The sequence below is a fragment of the Gordionus sp. m RMFG-2023 genome, chromosome 2 (genome assembly GCF_954871325.1).
Source record: "Gordionus sp. m RMFG-2023 chromosome 2, tfGorSpeb1-WG-v2, whole genome shotgun sequence".
NCBI lineage: Eukaryota > Metazoa > Nematomorpha > Gordioida > Chordodea > Parachordodidae > Gordionus > Gordionus sp. m RMFG-2023.
Window position 1 is genome coordinate 63,241,207 of NC_088776.1, and position 23,323 is coordinate 63,264,529.

The window sequence follows — 23,323 nt, forward strand, 5'->3', positions numbered from 1 at the left end:
TCCTAATATAAGAAAAAAAAAATCATTTTTATTATTTGTTAATCTAACTAAAATTTGGATCCAGTTTTAACATTCAAAAATTTAAATATTAATTACATACTCAGAACAAATCCCTGGTGGTAAAAAAACCCACGTATGATATATCCTTAGGCAAAATCACCTAGAAATCCCTTCTCTCAGAAAAGACATCCTCTAGGAAAAAAAAATCGAAAATTAACAATCTTCATGAAAATGAGATCCGCTCTTTAAATAAATTCACACTTAAGATCGAATAATAATGACATATTATCTTGCATTAAAATTTTTTCCCCAATATACCAGGTTTACTCAGGTAGGCCAGTTTTCCCTCCCATTTTCCATTTTTGACGGTCTTGAGGAACAATATATGTAAGATTCATGCTTCTCATATCCGCCGCTATCACATTTGTCCACGTCATCTTGGGCCTTCCTCTATGTCTCGATCCTCCTACTTGGAGTCAAGGTGCATCTCTTTACCCAGTCATCTTTTGTCATACGTTCCACATGCCCAAACCTTCTTAGTCTATTACGTCGCATTACCACTCCAATCATTTCTATACGCAATCTTGCTCGCTATTACTTGGTAGCTTTTCTCTTTCTTGGAGATACCTCCACTCATCTATCTAATCATCCTCATCGCTGTTCTTTCCAATTTGCCTTCGTGGTCGCTTTCATTTTCTCATGTATCGCCGCCCATAAACTAAACAACTCCCTCACAGTCACAGAGCCTACGGTAAATTTTCCCCTTTAACTTCAACGATACTTTTTTTGTTTGTTTTGGAAATTAGACAGTTCATCAATCGAACGACAGCATGCATGTTAGTAGAAGGACACCATTTACAAATCGCAGAGCTATAATACCCAAGTTTGGGCTAAAAATGACTTTGCGATGAATAAATTACGCGGCCTCTCAGGCGTCAACGCATATTCAAGGAATTGCCAACAAGAGATTGGGGTGGTGATGCGAAGAAATTGATTAAGATGGTTTGGGGCATGTGGAACGTAAGGCAGAAGATGGCTGGATCAAGAAATACACCTTGAATGGAGTAGGAGGAACAAGACCTAGAGGATGGTACAAGATGATGTGTATGAATGTTATGGCGGCGGATATGAGAAAAATAATGAATTCTACAGGTACGGGACCGTCAAAAATAGAAAAGAAAAATCAGAGGGAAAACGGGCCAACCTCTGGGTAAACCTGGAAGTTGCCAAAAAACGGAGAATTAGAAGAAGAATTTTGTATATAGATAATTATGACTTACCCTAATAGAATAAATACATCTTATTACTAAATATAGTCAAGTTCTTAGTTTACTTTAATAACGTAATTGTGTTGTGAATATTATACTGAAGAAAAAAAAAAGATTTATAGTAAATAATTTTCTACGATAACTTTTTCCGGGGATTTAGCTTCTAAGAACTTGGAAACTGAGATTTCCAAGAAATTAGAAATTGAGGTTTTTCGAGAAAAAACATGGGTTTCCAAGAAATTTGAAATTTCCTATTCAAGACAGTTAGTATAAATCATTGTAAAATGGACAAAATATTTAATATCGCAATTTTTTAGGCTGGCTCATTCATTCTTAACTTGTAAGAAATGGTTATTTCATAGTTCCTCAAGTTAACCCCAATGTTCGTTATAACAAAATTGAATGCATGTTTATTTTAATAATTTTTGTCAACGGAAAGTTATTTTCTTTAAGGTTTCATATTTAAGTGTTTGTTTGAATACCTTCTTATTTTTTAAAACGGCTAACCCGATATTTTAGCCAAAAGTATTTCGCAATCCTCGAGATATCGTTTTATAGATGTCCAAACCTTTCTGCGATCTATGGGAAAAATCTTCAGGTTCTGCATAATATTAGGTGTAACTGTTTTTAAAAAAATTGAAGCTGTTTAACAATTTTTAGAAATTTTACTTTATAAAAATTAAATTTAAAATCAAGATTTTAATTTTTTAAAAAAATCATAAAATTTAGACAAAAACCTTAATTTTTTTTTTACATATTAGATACATTATCTATTACTTTATTTTCAACTTTTTAATTTACATAAAAAATTTAAAAAAATTTCAAGATCGTTTCGTTACTATGTGGGGTGTGGATCTCTTTTTCGTCATATTATTGGTCATCTTTTCCATATTATTGATAATAGGCATTAGACGAGTAAATATTTTAGACATATTTTTAAACTTATATACTTTTTCGTTTATGACTTCTCTTGATGCATCTATCCAAATAAAACAACTTTTAGGCAAAAGATCCAACAAAATTAACCAAAAATTGTGAGTTGTCATATTGGGATTAAAGCCGAATTTAATTACAACTAATAATTGAAAAAAAATGAAAACAAATTTACAATAAATCAAAATACTAGCAATACAAAACACATTCCGAATTATCTTGAACCCCCAAATATTTATCTCTAGGGGTGATGGTTTAAGACCTGATGGTATGACAACAATACCCTGGGCCGTCGTTAAATATCTAATATGGGAACTATGCATGTGTTTTTTTTTATTCCCACTCAAACTTATAATATCCAACACCCAAATAATACAGGCAGAAACTATTGAGATTAACAAATAACAAAAATTTTAATAACTTCATGTTCACTCCAATAACGACTTCTACAAATGGCCATTTTTCGCCATTAACATTATGCATTTTTTTAAAAAAAAAATCTAGGCGATAAAAATCCTGCTTTTTACGTACATACGAAAGCCGGAGAATAATTTTTACATTTGCGGCCCACAAAATTTAAATTTAGAATTTTTTTTAGACTTAATTTTGGTTCCCTTTTGGGAACTCAATTATAAAAAATATATTTTCAATTATATATTTTTTTTAAAATAAATTACAATATGGTTATATTAAATCAATAAAAGTTGTTTTTTTTATTCATAAAAAAAACAAAAAAATTATTTTAAAAAACTTGAGATGAAATTGAAGATAAGCATCACTTTGTATTACAAATTTATACATCAGTGGCATTGGGATTTTATTTTTTATATTGAATAGGCCCCCAAATTTTGTTTTTGGGTTTAGATATTATTTTTTGGCTAATTTAGAAGTGGATTTATTTCCCCTTTTTATTGAGGAATTTTTTTCTTTCCTATTCATGTCGTTTTTTGTTTCATATTTTATATCCCCTTTTCAGGGCGCGGTGGGGAAGGAAACAGTATAAGAATAAAAGGAAGGGTAGGTAGGGATAAGGCATCTAATGAGAGTTAAATTTACTGGAGAAGTTACCAATCATATTATTTGGATTTAAATGAGGTAAAATATTGCGGTTAAAAGTTCATTTTTATAATTGAATTACACATGTCATCCTAATACACATGGATTACTTACTATATATCGGCAAAATCTATAAAAAAAAATAATTTTTATAATGGAATGGAATCATCTTGGCTATCATGAAAACCAATATTAATTTTAGTTTTTATAATTTAATTATCAATTAAATTTATAATTTTTTTTTTGCTTCAAATTATCCCATGAACAAAGCATATACATTATTCTAAACTCTGAAATTTATCTTTAAAAGAAATATCAGAAAACCTGCAAGCATTTTAGAAACCAAATATTTGAAATCAATATCATTAGCTATAAAATCAAAAATAAATATTAAATGTTTTTAAAAAAAAATCCGGCCCGGACCTTGAAATATAAAACCCGGACCGGGAAATTTTGAAAAAAATCCGGCCCGAACCTTAAAATTTAAAACCCGGACCGGGAAATTTTGAAAAAAATCCGGCCCGAACCTCAAAATTTAAAACCCGGACCGGGAAATTTTGAAAAAAATCCGGGCCGGGCCGTGTAAATGTTACCTCTGCAGGTCTCTAAGAAATAATTATATGTTATTATTCACGTATAACGCAATATATTTAATGGAAGAGAATGCGATTTTACTTTTGGCCGTGGATGGTTAATATGGTAATCATAATAACGATAAACTTGATTTTGTCAATTATCCTTCTGATTACACGGGTAATTTTAAAATTTTTAAAATGCAATATTTACGATAAACTTTAGATTATCTTTTATAAATCAATAGCATATACAATTAGAAGTGTTGCAAGAGCTCGAAGCGATTCTTTAAGAATTTTTACCCAAACTGGCCCGGCCCGACCCGTTAAAATTTATTTTGTCCAACCTGCCCTGGCCTGTTAAAACTTTATTTAAAGTCCGTCACAGATTGTTCGAATTTTTCGGATTAAACTTTTAATGTCAATTAAGGCTCCCTTTCTCCTTTTATGGCTATTTATTTGGGTAATAAGGTTTCTAGAGGATCATTGTCACCATTTGTATTGCGTATCTATTATTGAGTTCATATTTTATTTGACTTATTTAAGTTGTTCTTGTTTAATTTTACTATTAAATATTTATAGATTTAATATTTTATTTAATTAAACAGAGAAAATTAACATTTTTGTATTTTTTTTTTAAATAGCAAATTTCAAAATATTAAGTTAAAAATCAAAAAAAATAAAATAATATATATATCAAAATTTAGAGGAAAGATTTTTTTTATTGTATTAATTCTCAGATCCACATATTTTATTATATCTAATTTCCGGGCAGAATTTTTTTTATGTGCGAACTTGCCCAACCAAGCCCGTTAAAAATTTGCCGAGCGCAGCTCGTTATAGTTATTTAATGTTATCGGTCCGCGTGGCAGGCCGGTCTTTTCAGGTCTTATGTATAAGAATATATCAGATATATTTATTGAAACCTAAATAATTTTTATTAATATCATGTTTTAGCATTCCGATATGAATAACGTAATATATAACGTTGTCACCTTAATATTCATATTCTTTTGGGTAAGTTATAGTTTTTTTTAAAAATTAATATTTCTTATTTACATTCATTTTAATTCTTTTCCTTTTTTTTCTTCCAACTTTCTTTTTAATGTTTACTATTCCTTTCTTTTTTTCATTTATCTCATTCCCCCTTTCCTCATACTTTTTCTTTCTTTCTTTCTTTCTTTCTTTCTTTCTTTCTTTCTTTCTTTCTTTCTTTCTTTCTTTCTTTCTTTCTTTCTTTCTTTCTTTCCTTCCTTCTTTTTCCCAACCATTTATTTTCTTTAAAAAATTCTTTAACCAAAAAAAAACCCGATAACATCTACATATAGATTTATTGTTTGCTTTGCGTCATATCTCATTACCAAGAGCTGGGTCGTTGAAAAAATGAAGAAAAAAAGATGGAGGATATTTGAAAAAAATAAATTAATGCATTATGCTTTTGTATTTAAAATATATTGTGTATTGTATAATGAGTGTAAAAACCAAAAATATTTATTTTATTGTTAGAATTTTCTTATGACTGCGTTCAAAATATTCAAATTTATTTAACAAGATAATTTACAAAAATGGCATCAAATCTTTCGAATATAAATAATTAATAAACATGAGGGCCAGAACATGTTTTGTTTGAAATTTTGTCAAATTTCCCATATCTTTTTATTGTAAGGTTTCCAAGTTTTATAATTTTCAAAAGTTTTGAAAACAAATTTTGGTCCTAGTCTTTAATATAATACCTTTTTAAAATTTTTATATTAGCTTTTACATCTCGTATAAAAAAAATTAAATGCCTTTTGTTTACTCCAATTTTATTATATAACGATATTTATATAGAGGCTCATAAATCATGGATATGTTTTCACTTTTTACAAATCTTTTATGCCTATTAGCAGACTTAGGTTGCAAATTAGAAGGGGTAGATACAAATACATTGTTTAAAAATGGATCTCGATACATCTTCTAAGAAAGTGCCTTTTTTAATGTTGAATACTCTATAACATATTTTTCAAAGAAATTTTGCAAAGCCTGAAGATTTTTCGAATCGGTGGCACATCATCTATTTGCCAAATCTTGAAGCTTATGACAAATTATTCTGGCTAAATTATTGAGTTGAGTTTAATAAACAATTTTCCAATAGTACATTTTTTTATTATAATTTATGTAAAACATGCATAATAACTAAATTAAGATTCTATTGTTTGGATTCAAATTTTGAAGTGATCTAAAAAAAAAATATTCGATTGAATTTATACAATATATATATATATAATTAAAGATAATTCATTGTTAAATTTATACATAAATAAAATACATTTAAATGATCAATAATAATTGTTGCATTTCGCCAATACATATGCAAAATATAATAATTAGAATAATTGGTAGATTTTAACAATAAAGCTTTATCAATATTTTTATCATTAAGGCACTTTCATTAATTTCTCTAGCTTTTTATAATAAGAAAAAAACTCGGACATAACATTTAATGAATTCAATTCAAATATTGTTATTAAAAAAATGTCGAAAAATATAATATTAAAATTTATCTAAAAATAGATATAGATAGTTCTACTAGAATATGGGGACCTTTTATAAAAGTGTATAAAAATATAGGTACCAAATTTTTGTATCTAGATTACTAGTTATTTATAAAATCAGTAACAAAGGCTCCCTAATCAATGAAATTTATGTAAACCTAAATTCAAATCTTAAGCTGCCTATTTCGAAGATATTAGGATAATACAAATGAAAATAATTTACCATTATTCATAAAAAATAATTAAATGTTTTATATGATGTAAGAATCGTTTTCCTTATCCAGCACAGATAGTTCTCCAGACCGAGTTTTGATAGTCCAATTCTAATTCAGGCCGAGTTACGTTGGCTTTTGTTCAGATCCGCTGTAAAATAAAATAAATTACTTGTTAATTAATATAGCTATCGATCGATTAGTAAATTTATTTTATAATAAGAGTTTAAAAAAAGGCTTTAAATAGTTTTATATAAAAATTTTACTATTGATAAAAATTCGAAATTAGTTAGGGACAGATGTATATTAATGCATTCTTTAGAATTTAAAATATCAAAAATTTAGGAAATATTTCTTGTCAATTTATATACTGAAGGATTAACATATTAATATGGTTAGCAATGTCTTTTATATTCATTCTATTAATTCAGGTATAGGTAAGAATTTTTTAGCGAGCTCAATTGCGACATTATTTCAGAATTTTTCATTTGCATCTTGAATTAATTAGGCATTTTAAGGGTCACATACAATAGCATTACCTCTTATAATAGGTTATAAAATAATGGAATTAATATAGAACAATTGATAAAAAAAAATTATCAAACTTTGATAAAGATTTATAAATGATTTGGGATAAAAAAATAGTGTTTCATATGGTTAAATATTTTGAAAAAAATATGAAACTAAAAATAAATAAGTGTAATACATATGAGGGCCTAATATTCTAATAATTGTTTTAATAAAAATAACATATGCAGCCTGTAAATTCCTTGTTTGGCAAATCTCAAAATTACTATACGTTACGTTGGCATTAGCCAATTTTGAGAATATTTGATCTACTTTTATCCTTTATTAAACATATGTTTGCAATATTTATTGGTACATATGTAGCTACATCATATGTATTGTTTAAATATCCACAAATATTACACAAAAAGAAAAATAATACATTAAAATGTCGTAATATATGCCACAGAGGAGGTTTTTTAAATATATTATTATTTGTACATATAATTTAAATAGGATCCTGGGAAAATGTAGAAAATACCATTGAAGCATTCCAAAAGTTAAGAAAATAATATTTATTGTAATATTACAATTCTGAATTGAAAATTAATGTTTGTGAGATATTCTTTAAATACATATAAAGATTTATTCATCTACATACATAATTGTTTAATGATACAACTTAACTTTGAATATTACTGTATAATTTAAATAATTTTTGTTTCTAAAGCTCTATTCAAAATTCGGGAAGTGATATGTTAGAGCTGGATTGCCATCTTACAAAAGATAAAAAGGTTGTAATTTTGGAAGTATAAATAATAATAATATTAAAAAAATAAATTATTCATTTGGCAGAATAAATATATTAAAAGAACAAAATTAATTAATAATGTTTTAAAAATTTAAGTGTTATAAATTTTTTTAAGTAAAAGTAAAATTTTAAAAAATAAATAAAATTATATAATTTTTATAAATGCAAACTAAATTATCTGAGATATTTAACAATTGATATTTTATAGTAGACAGGTATATCTTGAAATTTCTGCAAGAAACAAGGTGCCCATATTTTTTTTATTTGTAAAATATTATTTTTATAATTTAAAAAAAATTCTTATTTATCTTTAAGATAAATTCAAGATGAGCAGACAATCAATTTTAATTTTTGGACAGGGCTTTTTAAAATAAATCTATTAAAAATTATTCATGGTCCAACTGGATTGGGCAAATTTGTTTTAAAAAAATTTGGGGTTGTTCTTGGCTTGAAAAATTAGGCCCAATGTGGATCTTTAGTATCCATGGTTTTATAGCCTAGAGATTAATATGATCAGCTTGTTTAATTTCTTACCCTGTCCAAACAAACATTATACATTGGTTGCCTGACCCAACTTGACCAATAATTATTTTTGGGTATCGAACAAAGTTAATTAGCTTTTAAGATTTTTAAAAAAAGTCTAATTCAAAAAAAATAAATTTTTCACAACTTTTCTAGCCCATAAGAGCCTGGCTTTGGGTTGGGTCATATATATATATATATATATATATCTCATTTTGAGGCAATATAAATGTTGATGTTTTATGCTTCAAAGGAATTTCATAATGGTAATAGTAAATGAACTTCTTTACCAATCATGGGATCATTTAGGTCCGGAGTAGCGTAAAAAACAACCCTGTTCAAAATTTTAAAAATTAAAGTCCTGTAGGTCTATAAAAGAGGGAACAAGTATTACTCTTTGGCATATATCCTTCAGCTGTTTGAGCTATATTGGAATATTTTAAAAAAATATACATGTGATTATAACTGAGCAAGGAGAATAGACATTTTAACTAGAAGATTAACATTTCACATGCTGAATCCTTTTTCACTAATGGTGGAACTATAGTGAACCGGGGATAGGTGGGCTCTTATAAAATGCTTGTTCTTACAAAAATTTATGAAAAGTGTTAGGCAATATTTTCTCGTTGTTTTAGATATAAGGAATAATGACAACTCCTGTAATATTTAGATTTCAGATTATGGATGCTTCAGTCCTACATTAAATGATAAATGTGTTAAGCATAAAATTTAAAAAAATAGATATATATATATTTATGCATATATTCATATTTGAAAAACAATTTTTGTTAAAATTTTAATCTATCCTTAAATTCAACAAATTTCAAGGTTGTAGTTGTACACGATAATGAACTAACACGCTTGACTGGCAAAGCTATTCAAATCGCCACCACAGATTATAAGGTTAAATATCAGATTTTGCTCATAATGATTATCCACCTTTTTTTATATTAGGCATTATATTTAAAAACTGGCCTTCAAGAGTAACGAATTATCCAAAAAAGTATCTGTCGATACTTTTCGCTGCTTTATAATAAAAAAATTGCGCATTACAAATTACCTTTATAATTCCTTTTTCTTAAAATTTATTTAAATTCTGTTTTTTATGATAAAAAGCTTAACAATGACAAATCATTCATTATTATTTTTAAAAAAATTAAGTGATCATTTCAATCATTTATTCATATTTTTTTAAGGGGAATATAATGAGTTTTATCTGAATTCTTTAACCTTTGCTTTTGATCTCTGACAATAACTACAATGCTCATAGAAAACAACATTGCATTCACTAGAATGATACATCTAAATTGTCAATATTCAATCAATGATAAAACCATAAGGGGGCTTGTCTATTATCATAAAGGGCATCAAACAAATCACCCCGAAAACACATGTATCTCTTTGTTCTTAATCTTGTTCCGTTAGAGAGAACATCCTTCACTGAAATCATCATAATTCTAAGAAAAAAATAACTTTACTGAATCATCAAAAATCAAATAGTCACAATTAGCTTTACCAGGATTTTTTTGCTAAGAGTCAAAAATCTTATAAATCTATTGAGTTTATGATATTATTTAAAAAAATTTATTTGTTCCTAATACATAAGAAATATATATTGTTGTATAAAACATAAAAGTCATCACACAAAGCTACATTAAGAAAATAAAGATAGACGAACTAAAGTAATTTTTAAAGAAAATATAATTATGATTCAATAAATTAGAAACCCTTTATTACTTAGAAATTTAATCCTGAAGAATTTGACAGGATCTTTAGCTTAGAATTCTGGGTACATGTTTATGGCTTTCTTTACATATTATATTATCCTTTTATGAATATATTCATAATTTGTATTAATTAAGGATATACCTCCGCTCTTACCTAGCCTAATGAAGGGGCATCGCCGCGAGAACGATACAACTCACCAAATAGCCTATAAAATCCCGTTACTCGACGAAGTTTTCCAAAAATTTCCCAACATTCCCATCAACATCGATATCAAAGTTTACGACAAATTTCTAGTCACCGAGGTACTGAAAGCAAGAAAAAATTGACATTCTTTTTAACTTATAACTATTTATAATTTATTTTTTGAAATTCATGATATGGAATCATCTTATTATACATTAATCTTGTCACCTTTCAATCAATTTATTTTTTAAGAATCGATCTTTTTTTTTCGATAAAAGTCTTCAAATTTTATCTCGGAGCGATTGACATGTAAAATAAATTTATTGTGACCCGAAGGTGTTATAAAATTATAGTTAACCAAGATAATTTATGGCTGTACTGATCCACAAATTTTTTCTACCTATCTGATCCGATATTTGCGATGTTCATAACCAACTCGATTCGATATTAAGGTAGATTCTTCATTTTCCATCTAACCTTCAATCAATGTCAAATTATATGTAAACTAGGGGTTTAATAAGAAACACTTTCGAAATTTTCCGTTTTGTCTCGTGGCCCAAAGCGAATGATTAATGTGCATTCCAAACTGGTTTTTTTTTTCTGGAAAAAATTATGCTGCCGATTTGATCAGATGTTTTAATATAGGCACCACCCCCTCATAATTATGAATGATTGCACGTAATATTTAAATATAAAATAAATAAAAATTAATAAAAGAAAAAGATAGGAAAAGAATTGGAAACAAATTGAATAAAATGATTTATGATTCACCCCCCCCCCTCCCCATATAAAAGGTTTATATTGTGGGTCAAATATATATTTTTTTAACGATATCTTTAAGGTGGCTAGATTGATAAAAGAGTATCGAAGAGAAAATATCACCGTCTGGGGATCCTTCCAAGATCGCATCGTGAAGGAATGCTGGAAAAATGTTAAAAATTTTTATTATTTTTCTTTTCAATACATTTTTCTTCCTCTATATTATGATAATAATTAGTAAACAGGCCGAGCTCACGAGCCGAAAAAAAGTATGATTTTGACCTGGAGTTAACCGGAATGAGCAGCTGAACCATTATATATATATATCTGAACCATAACCGATCCGCTATAAGACCTTTATATAAAAAAAAAATTGTTCCAACATATGATGTGGCTTTACAAATTAATGATGAAATTCCTAACCAGTTTATATCAATATCATAATTTTTTTACGATATTTGTTTGCTACTGAATCACATATTATTATTTATTTTTTTGTATTTATTTCTTATAGTGGTATTAGAACCATAATTCTTATTTTCTATATTTTAAGTCTATAAAATTATCTGAAAAATAACGGACTTTTTGAATTATTAGTTGTATTTATTTGATTAATTTGAGTATTATTTCACCATCAACTTCCGATGAGTGGTTTTGATGTAAGAAGGGTATAAAAAATATATTAATTTTCATCAATTTTTATATTTTTTTTTACAAAAAAAAACAAAACAATATTATTAACTTAAAAGTGATGCCCAAAAATTTTAATAAATAATATTCATTATTAAAATCATTTTATACTATGGTGTTGCTTCAATAACATAATTTTTTTTTTAATAAACCTTTACATTTTGCGGAACCGAACTCGAAATTTTATAAACCTTTTTCTTTCTTTCTTTCTTTCTTTCTTATTAGCTGAACCGAACCCTACACTTTATTAAATTTTTTCTTGCTGAACCTTTATAAATAAAATAAAGGGTTTCGAGTTGAGATTTGTAAATATGTTTACCCACCTAATTTATTCAAAATTTTCCCGTTGACAATCATATGCAGAAATATCTAAATCGCTATGCTTAGAAGTTCCATTTCGATTATGCTTCAAAACGTTGAATTTTTTAGTCTACCACCTTACTAGATCGGCGAAGCCAAGTTTAGGGCGGGGGTAATTTTTTCGTCCTGACCCCCCGTAGAAAGATTTTGACGGGGGGGATGGCATATACCTCCCCACGACTTTGAATACATGTACTAAGAACATATCATTATGGTAGGTATATTAATTTGGTATCACTTCTTAACGCTTCACTTTACCGCTCCGTCACTTTTTTAATGGCACTCCTTTATAAACGTATCGTAAATTTTGATGTGAACGACGAGTTATCAATAGGGGTTTTGAGCAACAAAATGTCGCGTTACAAAAGCGTGGCATTATACGAAATGAGGCCCAGGCGGGCCAGTTAAGCCCCACCTTATAGGAAAGAGAGAAATAAAATAATAATATTTATTTATTATTACTTATTAGAACCAAAATGTACCGTTATACTTCTCGCTCAAGCGTGTAGCCCTGCTAATAATCTTCTATTACACCGGTCTGTTGCCGTTTGTGCCTATTAAGGAATCTTACCTAGAAATACCAGTTCCCAGAGCCGTTAGAAAGTACTAATCACATTTTATTTTGTTTATGCTTGTGTTTTTTCTTTAATTATAAATATTCGTTTCTTTTTCCCGACTTTATTAAACTTTATATGTCAGCGTCAATATGATTTTTTTTTCCCAGCAATGTGTTATTGTTTTTCAATTCCATTTTTTTGAGTGCGACTTTAAAAGATCTGATTTTACCGGAAATACGTGCCGTCACGTTTGGAATACCGACCCTTTGAATGAAATTTCAGACAATCTTTCCATGACCATTTTAAGCTCAATATTTATATTAAATATTTTCCATTCATATTTTTTTTAAATATAAATTATAAATGAACTTCGGAGGTTAACAGCGAAATTGTCTCTACAATTCGCAGGATAGGTGATTCCAAAACATGATGGAACCTATTTCCCGTAAAATCCGATTTTTAAATTTAAAAAAAGCGCGCTAAAAAAAATGATCTAAGAATATTATGTTTAGATAAAATATTTCCATAGAGATGGCCTCGTTCAAATCACGTGATAATCTACCTTTTTTTTAAAAAAATTTATTTCTTCTTATTTTTCTTTCCTTTAAACATTATTTTAAAAAAAAATTTATTTCAAATTAAATAAAAAGAAAACTAAATATTTGCAAAAACAGCTGGGGACCCCATTTTGATTACCCATATCGGTACTAAAAATTTTAAACGAGAGGCCATCTTTATTCCTTATATCTGATGAACTTTATTAAAGAATCTGCCTGATCATCTGATAATAAGGAAGCAAGTTATCAATTTAATAGTTTTTTTAACACGAGAATAATGACTGTACGGGTTTACCAAAAATGGCGGGTCCAGCTGATTTGCTTTCAACGACGCTTATCAAATGTATCGTCAGTCCTAGGTATTATTGTATGTCATTGTATAAAACCCCTTTTTTGCCTACTGTTTACCTTTCTAATAAATGTTAATTAAAATATAAAAGATGATAATCATAAATTAGCTTTTAATAAAAGGGGTATTTTTAAAGTATTATCAAATAATGTAATTAAATTTTAGAGACTTTTTTTATTTTTATTTTGTAATCAATATATTTATTGCAATAATAGAATTGTAAATTTATGTAGAAATAAAATTAATTATTAAAATTAACATATCAAATATAAAATAAAATAAAATAAAACAATATTATATAAAAAGACTTTTTAAAAATATGTGATATTTTTGATTATTTTAAATGAATATTATTTCTTTCATTTTTTATTTATTAGGATAACTGGGGACAAGGATATGCCGACTTCCAAGAAATTATTGTTGTTTTTAGCTGACAAGTTAATACGAATAAATTTTTTTTCTTTTTTCTCTTTTAGCTATCACCTTTTCTGGTGGTAAACTCCCTCAATATCTCTCTCCACTTTATGTTTATTCATGCTATCTCTTGTATCTAATTTATACTTCTTCATATTGGCTCTAACTTTATGGCCCCATTGAAGTTTCGGCCTTTCTCCTTTACGTTTGCCCATCACTTCCATTTTATAGTAAAAAAAATTATAATATATCATTTTGTAGTTAAAGAAATTCTCTAATGGGCTAACAAAGAATAATACATATTGGCGCCATTATAAGCTTTTAATATCCAGTTTACCTAAATTGCTTTACCTGTAATTTTAAGCAAAATAGTGAGTTTGTTTTCGAATTTTTTTTTTGCTTTTTATATAGACACCATATATACGATGTCAAAACCTTTTTTTTGAAAATTCTATATTTTTAAAACTATTAGAAATCCTATCAAATATCGCAATCGTCTATTTTCTTGCGAAGAGTTTATTGTAAAAATTAAATTATTTATTTTATTTTTTTTCCCCATAAGAAAATATATTTTATTTGAAGTCTTTCAAAATTTTCTTCAAAATATTATTTATCTCATAAAGATTATGGTTTTATAGTCCTAGGCCTACCATTAATTACCATTGGTTATTTATTTTTTATCAAAATGAAGTGATTTAATTAATTTACAATTGGCTTATATATTTAGTTGACCACTGAGTAAGAATCTTTGATTAAAAAGGAAAAGATATCTAATTGGTAAAATTTATAAAAAGTTATTTATCTACGACAAAATTGTTATTACATCTGAAAAATATTTAAAGAAACTCATATTCTAAGTTATCTACAACGATGTTGGAATTACCAATATCTGCAAGACATCTTTTCGTTCCACAAAGATTATTTTTAACCCTATTTGCCTTTGATTTTAATTTTATCCAGTCCATATCCTCATTTTGTATTTAATTTTTCCAAAAATATTAATCAAAATTTATTCTCAAAATTTCCAAAAAAAAAAATCAAATCAAATTTTTTTTTGGAATGTCTGATCCTATTAAAAAATTTATCGAAATATTTAAACCTCATATATTACAAAATTAAAATCATAATAATAGCTACAACGATAAATTATGCGTGAAGAAATTTAATTCAAAAAAAATATGGCCAGCCATCCTTATGACAAATAAATAAATTTAAAAAAAATAAAATCAATGGTGATTGATGGCTCTTAAAACTATGTTCTTATCCAAAAAAATTGTATAAATAATCGTTTTTTATCATACTCTGCACCCCCCTCACCAATCTTCGTAGGTTTATGCTGAATCGATCATTCATTAAACATCTGGAAAGGAGAGGCATTCTGGTTAGTCCTATAATATACATTGCTTTTTTTTTGCATTAATTAACTTTTTATATGCAGACCTATCTATGGACCTTGAATGAAGATGCGGATTTTGACCTAGCTTTCAATAAGTTGGGCGTAGCTGGCGTCATGACCGATTGCCCGACCAAGTTAAAGCTATTTTTGGAGAGACAAAACTAATCATCCGCTAGGAAAAGCGTAAAAAGATCGGGTCTAAATTAAATAGAGCGACCTTTTGATAAATGTATCCATAATTTATTTAAGAATTTTTTTTTTAAAGATAAATATGTCTTTGTGCAATATTGCTTCACAATTATATACGTGAAATTTAAATACTCCATATAATTTTAAACTTACATTTACTTGTATTTTATTGCGTATTTTTTGGAATATTATATTTTGTAGAATTGTAAAATATTTTTTATAAAAAAATTTGTTTGTGAAATAATATAATGTATCAAGAACGACATAGATTATTAGTGTAGTAGATAATAGCTTTTTAAATAATAAAATATTTTTGATTTTTTTTTGCTTGCCTCTAATTTCTTTAAGAAACTAGATTAAATTTCTTAACTAAAATAAGACAAATAATTTACATAAATTGAAATCTCATAATTAAATATAAAATTTATAAAACCATCGCCTAATTTCTAGTTTAACACAAAGAGAATCATGAAATTACATTCCTCAGAATAAAAAATTGATTGACAATTTTATGATATTCGACATGCGTAACCTATAAGATTGTCATATGATATTATATAAAAATTAGATATATAATCTACGAATCTACAATTAAACATTATTTAATTGGCGTTTGGATATTATATAAAATTATAAATATATATATATATAAAGTAAAAATACACAATTACAACATTAGCTTCTTTGTAATTATGAGATAACAGAAGCGGCAAACAAGGTGACACTGCTCATGAAAATATTCGAGATGGGGTTAATTTTCCTCTTTTCCTTAACATTTTAATTGCCATCCCCTCTAATATTTGGTATATATTTTTACCTTTTAGTGAAGGGCATTCAGCGTGGAATCAATGTTTAGCATCGCACCATTTACATTGTGATCCGAGATTAATAACTACAGATTCTAAAGTTGAAGGAATATTGGTTATTGAGAGAGTCCATAGCAATAATCGAATTTATCACTTGATGGCGTGGATGGAGTCCTTTTGAGAAGCGGGCAGTGGAGACGGTGATGGCCTAGACTGTCGACAGCTTAGCTGACAGAGTTTTCAAGATGAGGGTGTTACGATATCAGAGCTTAAACGAATGGCTATTCCTATTCTAAGTTCTTTGCTTGGAAGACGCTTCTAGTGCACCCTGATGGAATATTAATAAAGCTTTGATAAGGAAATAAAATATTTAAGAGTTTAAGATTCTTAGGAAAATAGACCCAAATAGTAATGAGCATAATGCTTCCACCCTTTTAGGTTAGTGAAAGAGTCGTCGAGCACCACCAAATATTAAGAGTAGAATGCATGATGAAACAATGTTATTAAAAAATGTTTTTAAGAAGTACATGGTTAAGTTTGATATTAGTAGGAAAATCAAATTAAATATTTTATATTTAATAAATTGTATTAATAAAAAGGTTTTCGTTTTAAAATATAATCAAATAAATGTAAAGAAGAAAAAAAATTAATTAAGCACTAAAAAAATAATTCTGAATTTAGTATTTATACTGTTAAAAAATGTATATATATTATAAAAAAAATTGAGATTATCAAAATTTTAACTTAGCAACATCGTCTAGGAGTTTTTTAAAAAATAAATTGAGTTAAGCAGTAAAAATTTATAGATTTCAGTAAAGCAGATTCTGAGGAGGAGCTAATGTAAAAAAATTTTTTAAAGCGTTTCAATTAAATATTCTGAGAAAAATAATAACTTTTAATTTAAAATATATATATAATTATGTTACCACACATGTGATAAGAATTCATCCTTTAATCCTAAGAAGGAACAATATATTTAAAGGATTTTCTATTTGTCGAAGATTTTTACTCTTCAATTCCATATTTCTCTCATTTCATATATAATAACAGATAAAATTTAGGATTTAGATCAAAATTTTTGTTTAGATTGAGTAGAATGCCCATGTTTTTCCTCTAATGCGATTGGCTTATAGAAAAATAATCTTTTCACTAAGTAGTCTAACTTGTCGGGGATCGTTATTATTTTTTTATATAAGCGATGAATCTTTTAAGTTAATCTTAAGAACTTTTATTGGTGGATGTTAGGGCTTCATCAGAATCATCTATAAATTCTCTAAATGTATCCTTTAGAAAAAAAACAGTTTATTTTATGTGTGTGTGGGATAAAAAATTTTTTTAAGGTTGTTTTATTTTGAAATTCGGAATTAGAATTAAGCCTACCTTATATAGTGGCTGCATAAGAAATCTTTCCATCAAAAGAAATGTTGTACTGTTTTTTAGGGTTTTAATTATTATTGTATCACCTTCAGAAGGTTGACTAAATTATAAACTTTCATTTTATTGTTAGCACGAGAATTTGCCCTCAGATCATCCTACCGTTCTTCGAATAATATTGATAAGTAAAGATAAATGAAAATAATAACGTATTTAAATTAAATTTATTTATCGCCAAATTCCCAATTGCTAAACGAGAGTTTTTTTTCATTCAATTGAACAATTTTACAAAATAAGTTTCCATGATTCGTGGGGAAATTTCTGTTCGCGCACAAATCACCATTTATTTTAATTTAGTAAATTTTTTATATAAAATATGTAAATACTGAAATTAAAAAAAACAAAAACTTTTAATTAATATAGATCTGTTGTGCTAATTTAGCCCAAAAAATATTTCAAAAAATACGCGCTTGTTCACCCACCGACAATTTAAATTTTTTTAACAGGTCGGGCTAAAATTTTCCGCAAATGTAGACCGCTAAATACATCTACAAGCACCCTTCTCCACCACTCACACACATCTGAAAAATAAAAATCTTTAACGCACTCGATATAATATATATTATATAAACAATTAAAAATAAAAATAAATTAATCAACAAACTTCATTATTTTATTTCGGGCCGAATTTATGTATTTGATTTCATCTTCATAAAAGATTGGAAAGATTTTTAGACATTTTTCTCGGTAAAATTTGATCAAAAATTGATGTTCACAAAGACAAAAAAAAATCTTCAAAGATTTTTGCTCAGATATTTTTTGAAAGAATTTTGTCAAACTCTGATTCGTATTTATTTTCCGAAGTCCTATTATTCCTACAGATTTATTTTTCATCAATCTTATCCATTTTTTTTAATTCTTCCAAATATCATTTTTTTTCAGCATATCTACGTTCACGTTACTAGATAAAATATTGAAATATTTTAATATTTTTTGATAAAAATTCAGATTTTTTAACTATTATTTATCATTAACTAGGACTATACAAAATATGAAACATTTTCTTATTCTCATAATATATTACGAAATATATAAAAGAAATAATAAAATTTTATAACTTAATATTAAGTTTAAAATTTCTCTAAATATATTTTGTCAAGATTTTTTACCCTGTAGCTAGTGGCATTATAAAAATATAAAATAAATTTTTTTATTTTATTTTAAATACAATAGCAAAAAACAAATATTTTATTAAATTTCTCTCAAGAAATTACGTGTATTACAAGCTTTGACGTCACATGACAACGAGCATCAGGCCCGACTATAGGGGGGGCCTACCTGGAAATGGTGGTCGCAATTTATATTGACTAGAAATTTATGAAATAAATGGGGCCCCATAATGAAAAACGCCGTAGCGTCTAGCGGGTGCTTTAACCTGATATACGCCTATGTCAGCCTATTCACTCGAGATATTTAAATGAGATTTAGAGATCTCACTGTTACTGTTAGAGCTTTGCAATGGGCGCGCTTTTAGCCAAAAAAGCAGCTCCTTCCACTTGTTGTTTGAAATTTATTTAACCCGCCCACACGACCATTCATCTCTAAATTTTGTTTAACCCTCCCATCCGCTTGGTGCTTAAAAATTATAACAATGGCTAGTTTGGTTCTTTATTTATTTAATTTAAATGTATTTTTTAATTAAAACATAAATAATGATGTAATTAATATTATGAAAAACAAAACTATTATTTTTAATAAATTAATGTCTGTTCTGTTCATTTCGCCCTGAAAAATACCAAAAATTTATCCGCCCCACGCCGGTCCATTACTTTAAAAAAATTTTCGACCCGCCTGTCACCCACCCAGTGTTAAAAATTATGCTCATTTAAAATATAAGCGGTCTTAGACGGAAGGGCAATGCGCCCAATGCAGACCTCTAATTCCTATCATTTAAAATGGAATCAGTGTTAATTGTAAATTTTTGATTCTCGAAGAGATTTTTAAATTTAAAGTTGCCGCTATTAGAAAGAACAATTTATTTTGAATAGAAATTGTTTAAAAAATTTCTAAAACTAGAATATAAAATTTTATTAATCCGATTTAAATAAGAGATTTTTTTTATGAATTTAAATTTTTTACATATTTAAAGATATAACTAGTTACTAGTTACAGATTAAAATAATAATAATTCTAAAATATAAATATCATGATAAAAAAAAATTTAAATATTATACATAAAAATTAGAGAATATTGTATGAAATGTTAAAAAAAATAAATTAATGCTAATTTGAATCGACACACGTGAAAAAATAAAATTAGTTACTTAGCATGTTGAATTCTACTATTTTACCCAAATAAATCAAAAACAGAATTTTCTATTATATTTTTTTATACATTTATTATTAATCTTATCTGATTTTGTTTTAAACGCCTACAATAAGTTCAATAATATTTATATGGAATTATATTATAAAACAAAAAAAATATTATTAAGATAAAAACTTCTAAATTTCTATCATTACACGTATATATATATATCGGTATGATTAACCGACTCTGGTAAAACATTTTTATATAAAAGTAATGTAAATTGATTCGATCGACACAAGTAATATAATAAAGTAATACGTAAATTGATTAAGTAAGCACAATTTGTTACTAAGCTGTAACAATCCATATAATAACATCAATTATCAATTTTAAAAATAATGAATAGTTAATTAACATGATTAATATTAGTATTGTTAAAAACTTCCGATATGGGTCAAATTTTCAAAACGACCAAATTAACATTTTAGCTAAAATAATATTATGCAGTCATCAAGAATTGTCAAATAGATGTTCCATGCATTTCTTGCCAGATTTTAGCATTCTAGACTAACATAATGTTATTTTGGTTGTAATCTTAATCGAACATTGGACAACACTAATTATTATAACATCACGATAATGAATTTAGATGTTATAAATTATTGTAAAAATGATTAACTTATTTATCTAATATTGCCTCATAGATTCAATTTTCTTATTTTGCAATTTAATGGCTGAATTTGTTTTAAAAAAAAATTTGTTTAAGCTAAGTACAAAATGACGTAAAAGAAATTTTTGCAAGTGATGCATCTCCTATTTATTTTTGTTCAAACATACAAAATAAAATTGAGAAAAAGAGTTCCCCGAAATTTATTGACGTATAATTCTTAAAAGTTAATAATTATTTACGTTTGGTAATATTGTTACGTGCTAAAGGTTATATTTTAATATCTTTATTAAAATTATAGCATTTATTAAAATTATAATCTAACAGAAAATATCTTACATAATATATAGTTATAAGAGGTAAAAGTCCGAAAGATTAATAATTGTTAAATATACTTTATCGAGATACACCCCCTCCCCTCTATCCGATACTGATCGATTGTTGAAAAGTTTAAGTAATTTTTATCGATTACATTCAATAAATACTTTTCATTGATACCCAAGCCCATTCCCTCTCTCCGCGCATAACCTGAATACCATTATCTAAGCTATAAATATCCTAAAAAATGTTTTCTATTGCAACCGATCCCACCATAAGGCTTAGATGGTACAATTAATCTTTTCTTTCTTTCTTTCTTTCTTTCTTACTTACTTACTTTCTTTCTTTCTTTCTTTCTTTCTTTCTTTCTTTCTTTCTTTCTTTCTTTCTTTCTTTCTTTCTTTCTTTCTTTCTTTCTTTCTTTCTTTCTTTCTTTCTTTCTTTCTTTCTTTCTTTCTTTCTTTCTTTCTTTCTTTCTTTCTTTCTTTCTTTCTTTCTTTCTTTCTTTCTTTCTTTCTTTCTTTCTTTCTTTCTTTCTTTCTTTCTTTCTTTCTTTCTTTCTTTCTTTCTTTCTTTCTTTCTTTCTTTCTTTCTTTTTCTTTCTTTCTTTCTTTCTTTCTTTCTTTCTTTCATTCTTTCTTTCATTCTTTCTTTCATTCTTTCTTTCATTCTTTCTTTCTTTCTTTCTTTCTTTCTTTCTTTCTTTCTTTCTTTCTTTCTTTCTTTCTTTCTTTCTTTCTTTCTTTCTTTCTTTCTTTCTTTCTTTCTTTCTTTCTTTCTTTCTTTAACTGATGAACTTGGCTACATAAATCTTTAATATATTTTTTTCTTCTAAGAATTAGCAATGAATATACAAATGTATCATGAATAGGGATTTTTAGGGGTTAATTAAAAAAATTGGAAAATAAGAGGGTGCCAATTCCCCTTAGCTGAGTTTTTGAAATATATTATATCTCCTCATTTTTATAAATTTCCAAAATTTGGTTGAATCATTATATTCGATTAAAATGAGCCAAAGTCAACATATGAATATCTAATTTTAAAAGAATTTTTCAATTCTCTTTTTTTAAAGGTTTATTATTCTGTGTAAATAAGAAGATAAGCGATAAAAATATTTAACAATCTATATTATATCAAGGTGATATTTACTAAAAAAAGGCAAATTTGAGATAGTGCAAAGAAAGAAAGAAAGAAAGAAACAAAGAACATTATATAATCCAAAAGATTTTTCAGCTGGCAGAATTGCTTGGACATCTATTTTACTAAATCTCAATGCTTACATAGCATTTTTTTTGCTATAGTGATAAAAATATGTAAAAATCTATATTATCTCAAAGTGATATTTACTAAAAAAAGGCAAATTTGAGATAGTACAAAGAAAGAAAGTAAGAAAGAAAGAACATTATATAATCCAAAAGATTTTTCAGCTGGCAGAATTGCTTGGACATCTATTTTACTAAATCTCAATGCTTACATAGCATTTTTTTTGCTATAGTCATAAAAATATTTAAAAATCTATATTATATCAAAGTGATATTTACTAAAAAAAAAGGCAAATTTGAGATAGTACAAAGAAAGAAAGTAAGAAAGAAAGAACATTATGTAATCCAAAAGATTTTTCAGCTGGCAGAAATGCTTGGACATCTATTTTATTAAATCTCAATATATACATAGCATTTTTTTGCTAAAATCTTAATCGGGTCTTTTTGAAAAATTGACTCGAATCGGACCTTTTAACAACACTACTAATGATATTTAATATTATCACATATATTTTAGAATATAAAATAATGAATAGTGTTAATCAACATTATCATATCATTAAATGATAATAAATTTAGACGTATAAATTATTGTATAAAATTATTAACTTATTTATGTAATATTACCTAATTTATTTAATTTCTTATACTTTTAATTTGCAATTTAATGGCTGAATTTGCTAAAAACATTTTTTTAAATTTAAGATACGAAATGACGTAAAAAAATTTTTGGAAAAATTTTATCATTGAGTAAATTCGACCCCTCCTTTATTTATTTTTTTCAAACAAAACAACACAAATTTTCGAAAAAAATATATTCCCTTTAATTTATTGACGTATAATTTTTAAAAATTATTATTTATTTATGTTTATCTTTCTATTAAACATTTTCTTTGAAAAAGTTAAAATTAAAAACATAAATAAAAAAATAATTACTAAAATAATATATATACACTGGCTTAAAATAATTTTAAAGTCATTTAAAATC

The 23,323-nt window shown here is 26.6% G+C and overlaps 1 protein-coding gene across 2 annotated transcripts; it reads left to right on the forward strand.

Annotated features, from left to right (window-relative positions):
• Positions 1–7,410: 7,410 nt before the first annotated feature.
• On the forward strand, positions 7,411–15,788 carry LOC135923450 (lysophospholipase D GDPD1-like). Of its 2 annotated transcripts, XM_065458197.1 has the most exons (10): positions 7,411–7,556; positions 7,599–7,641; positions 7,813–7,876; positions 9,244–9,318; positions 10,278–10,445; positions 11,168–11,257; positions 12,605–12,738; positions 13,976–14,035; positions 15,342–15,393; positions 15,451–15,786. In XM_065458197.1, exons 1-10 carry the CDS (start codon positions 7,436–7,438, stop codon positions 15,571–15,573), a joined length of 930 nt encoding a protein of 309 aa, XP_065314269.1. In that variant the 5' UTR covers positions 7,411–7,435; the 3' UTR covers positions 15,574–15,786. The 2 variants fall into 2 exon arrangements, with proteins under 2 accessions (XP_065314269.1, XP_065314270.1); XM_065458198.1 differs by lacking the exon at positions 15,342–15,393 and having other exon boundaries at positions 15,451–15,788.
• The last annotated feature ends 7,535 nt before the right edge of the window (positions 15,789–23,323 follow it).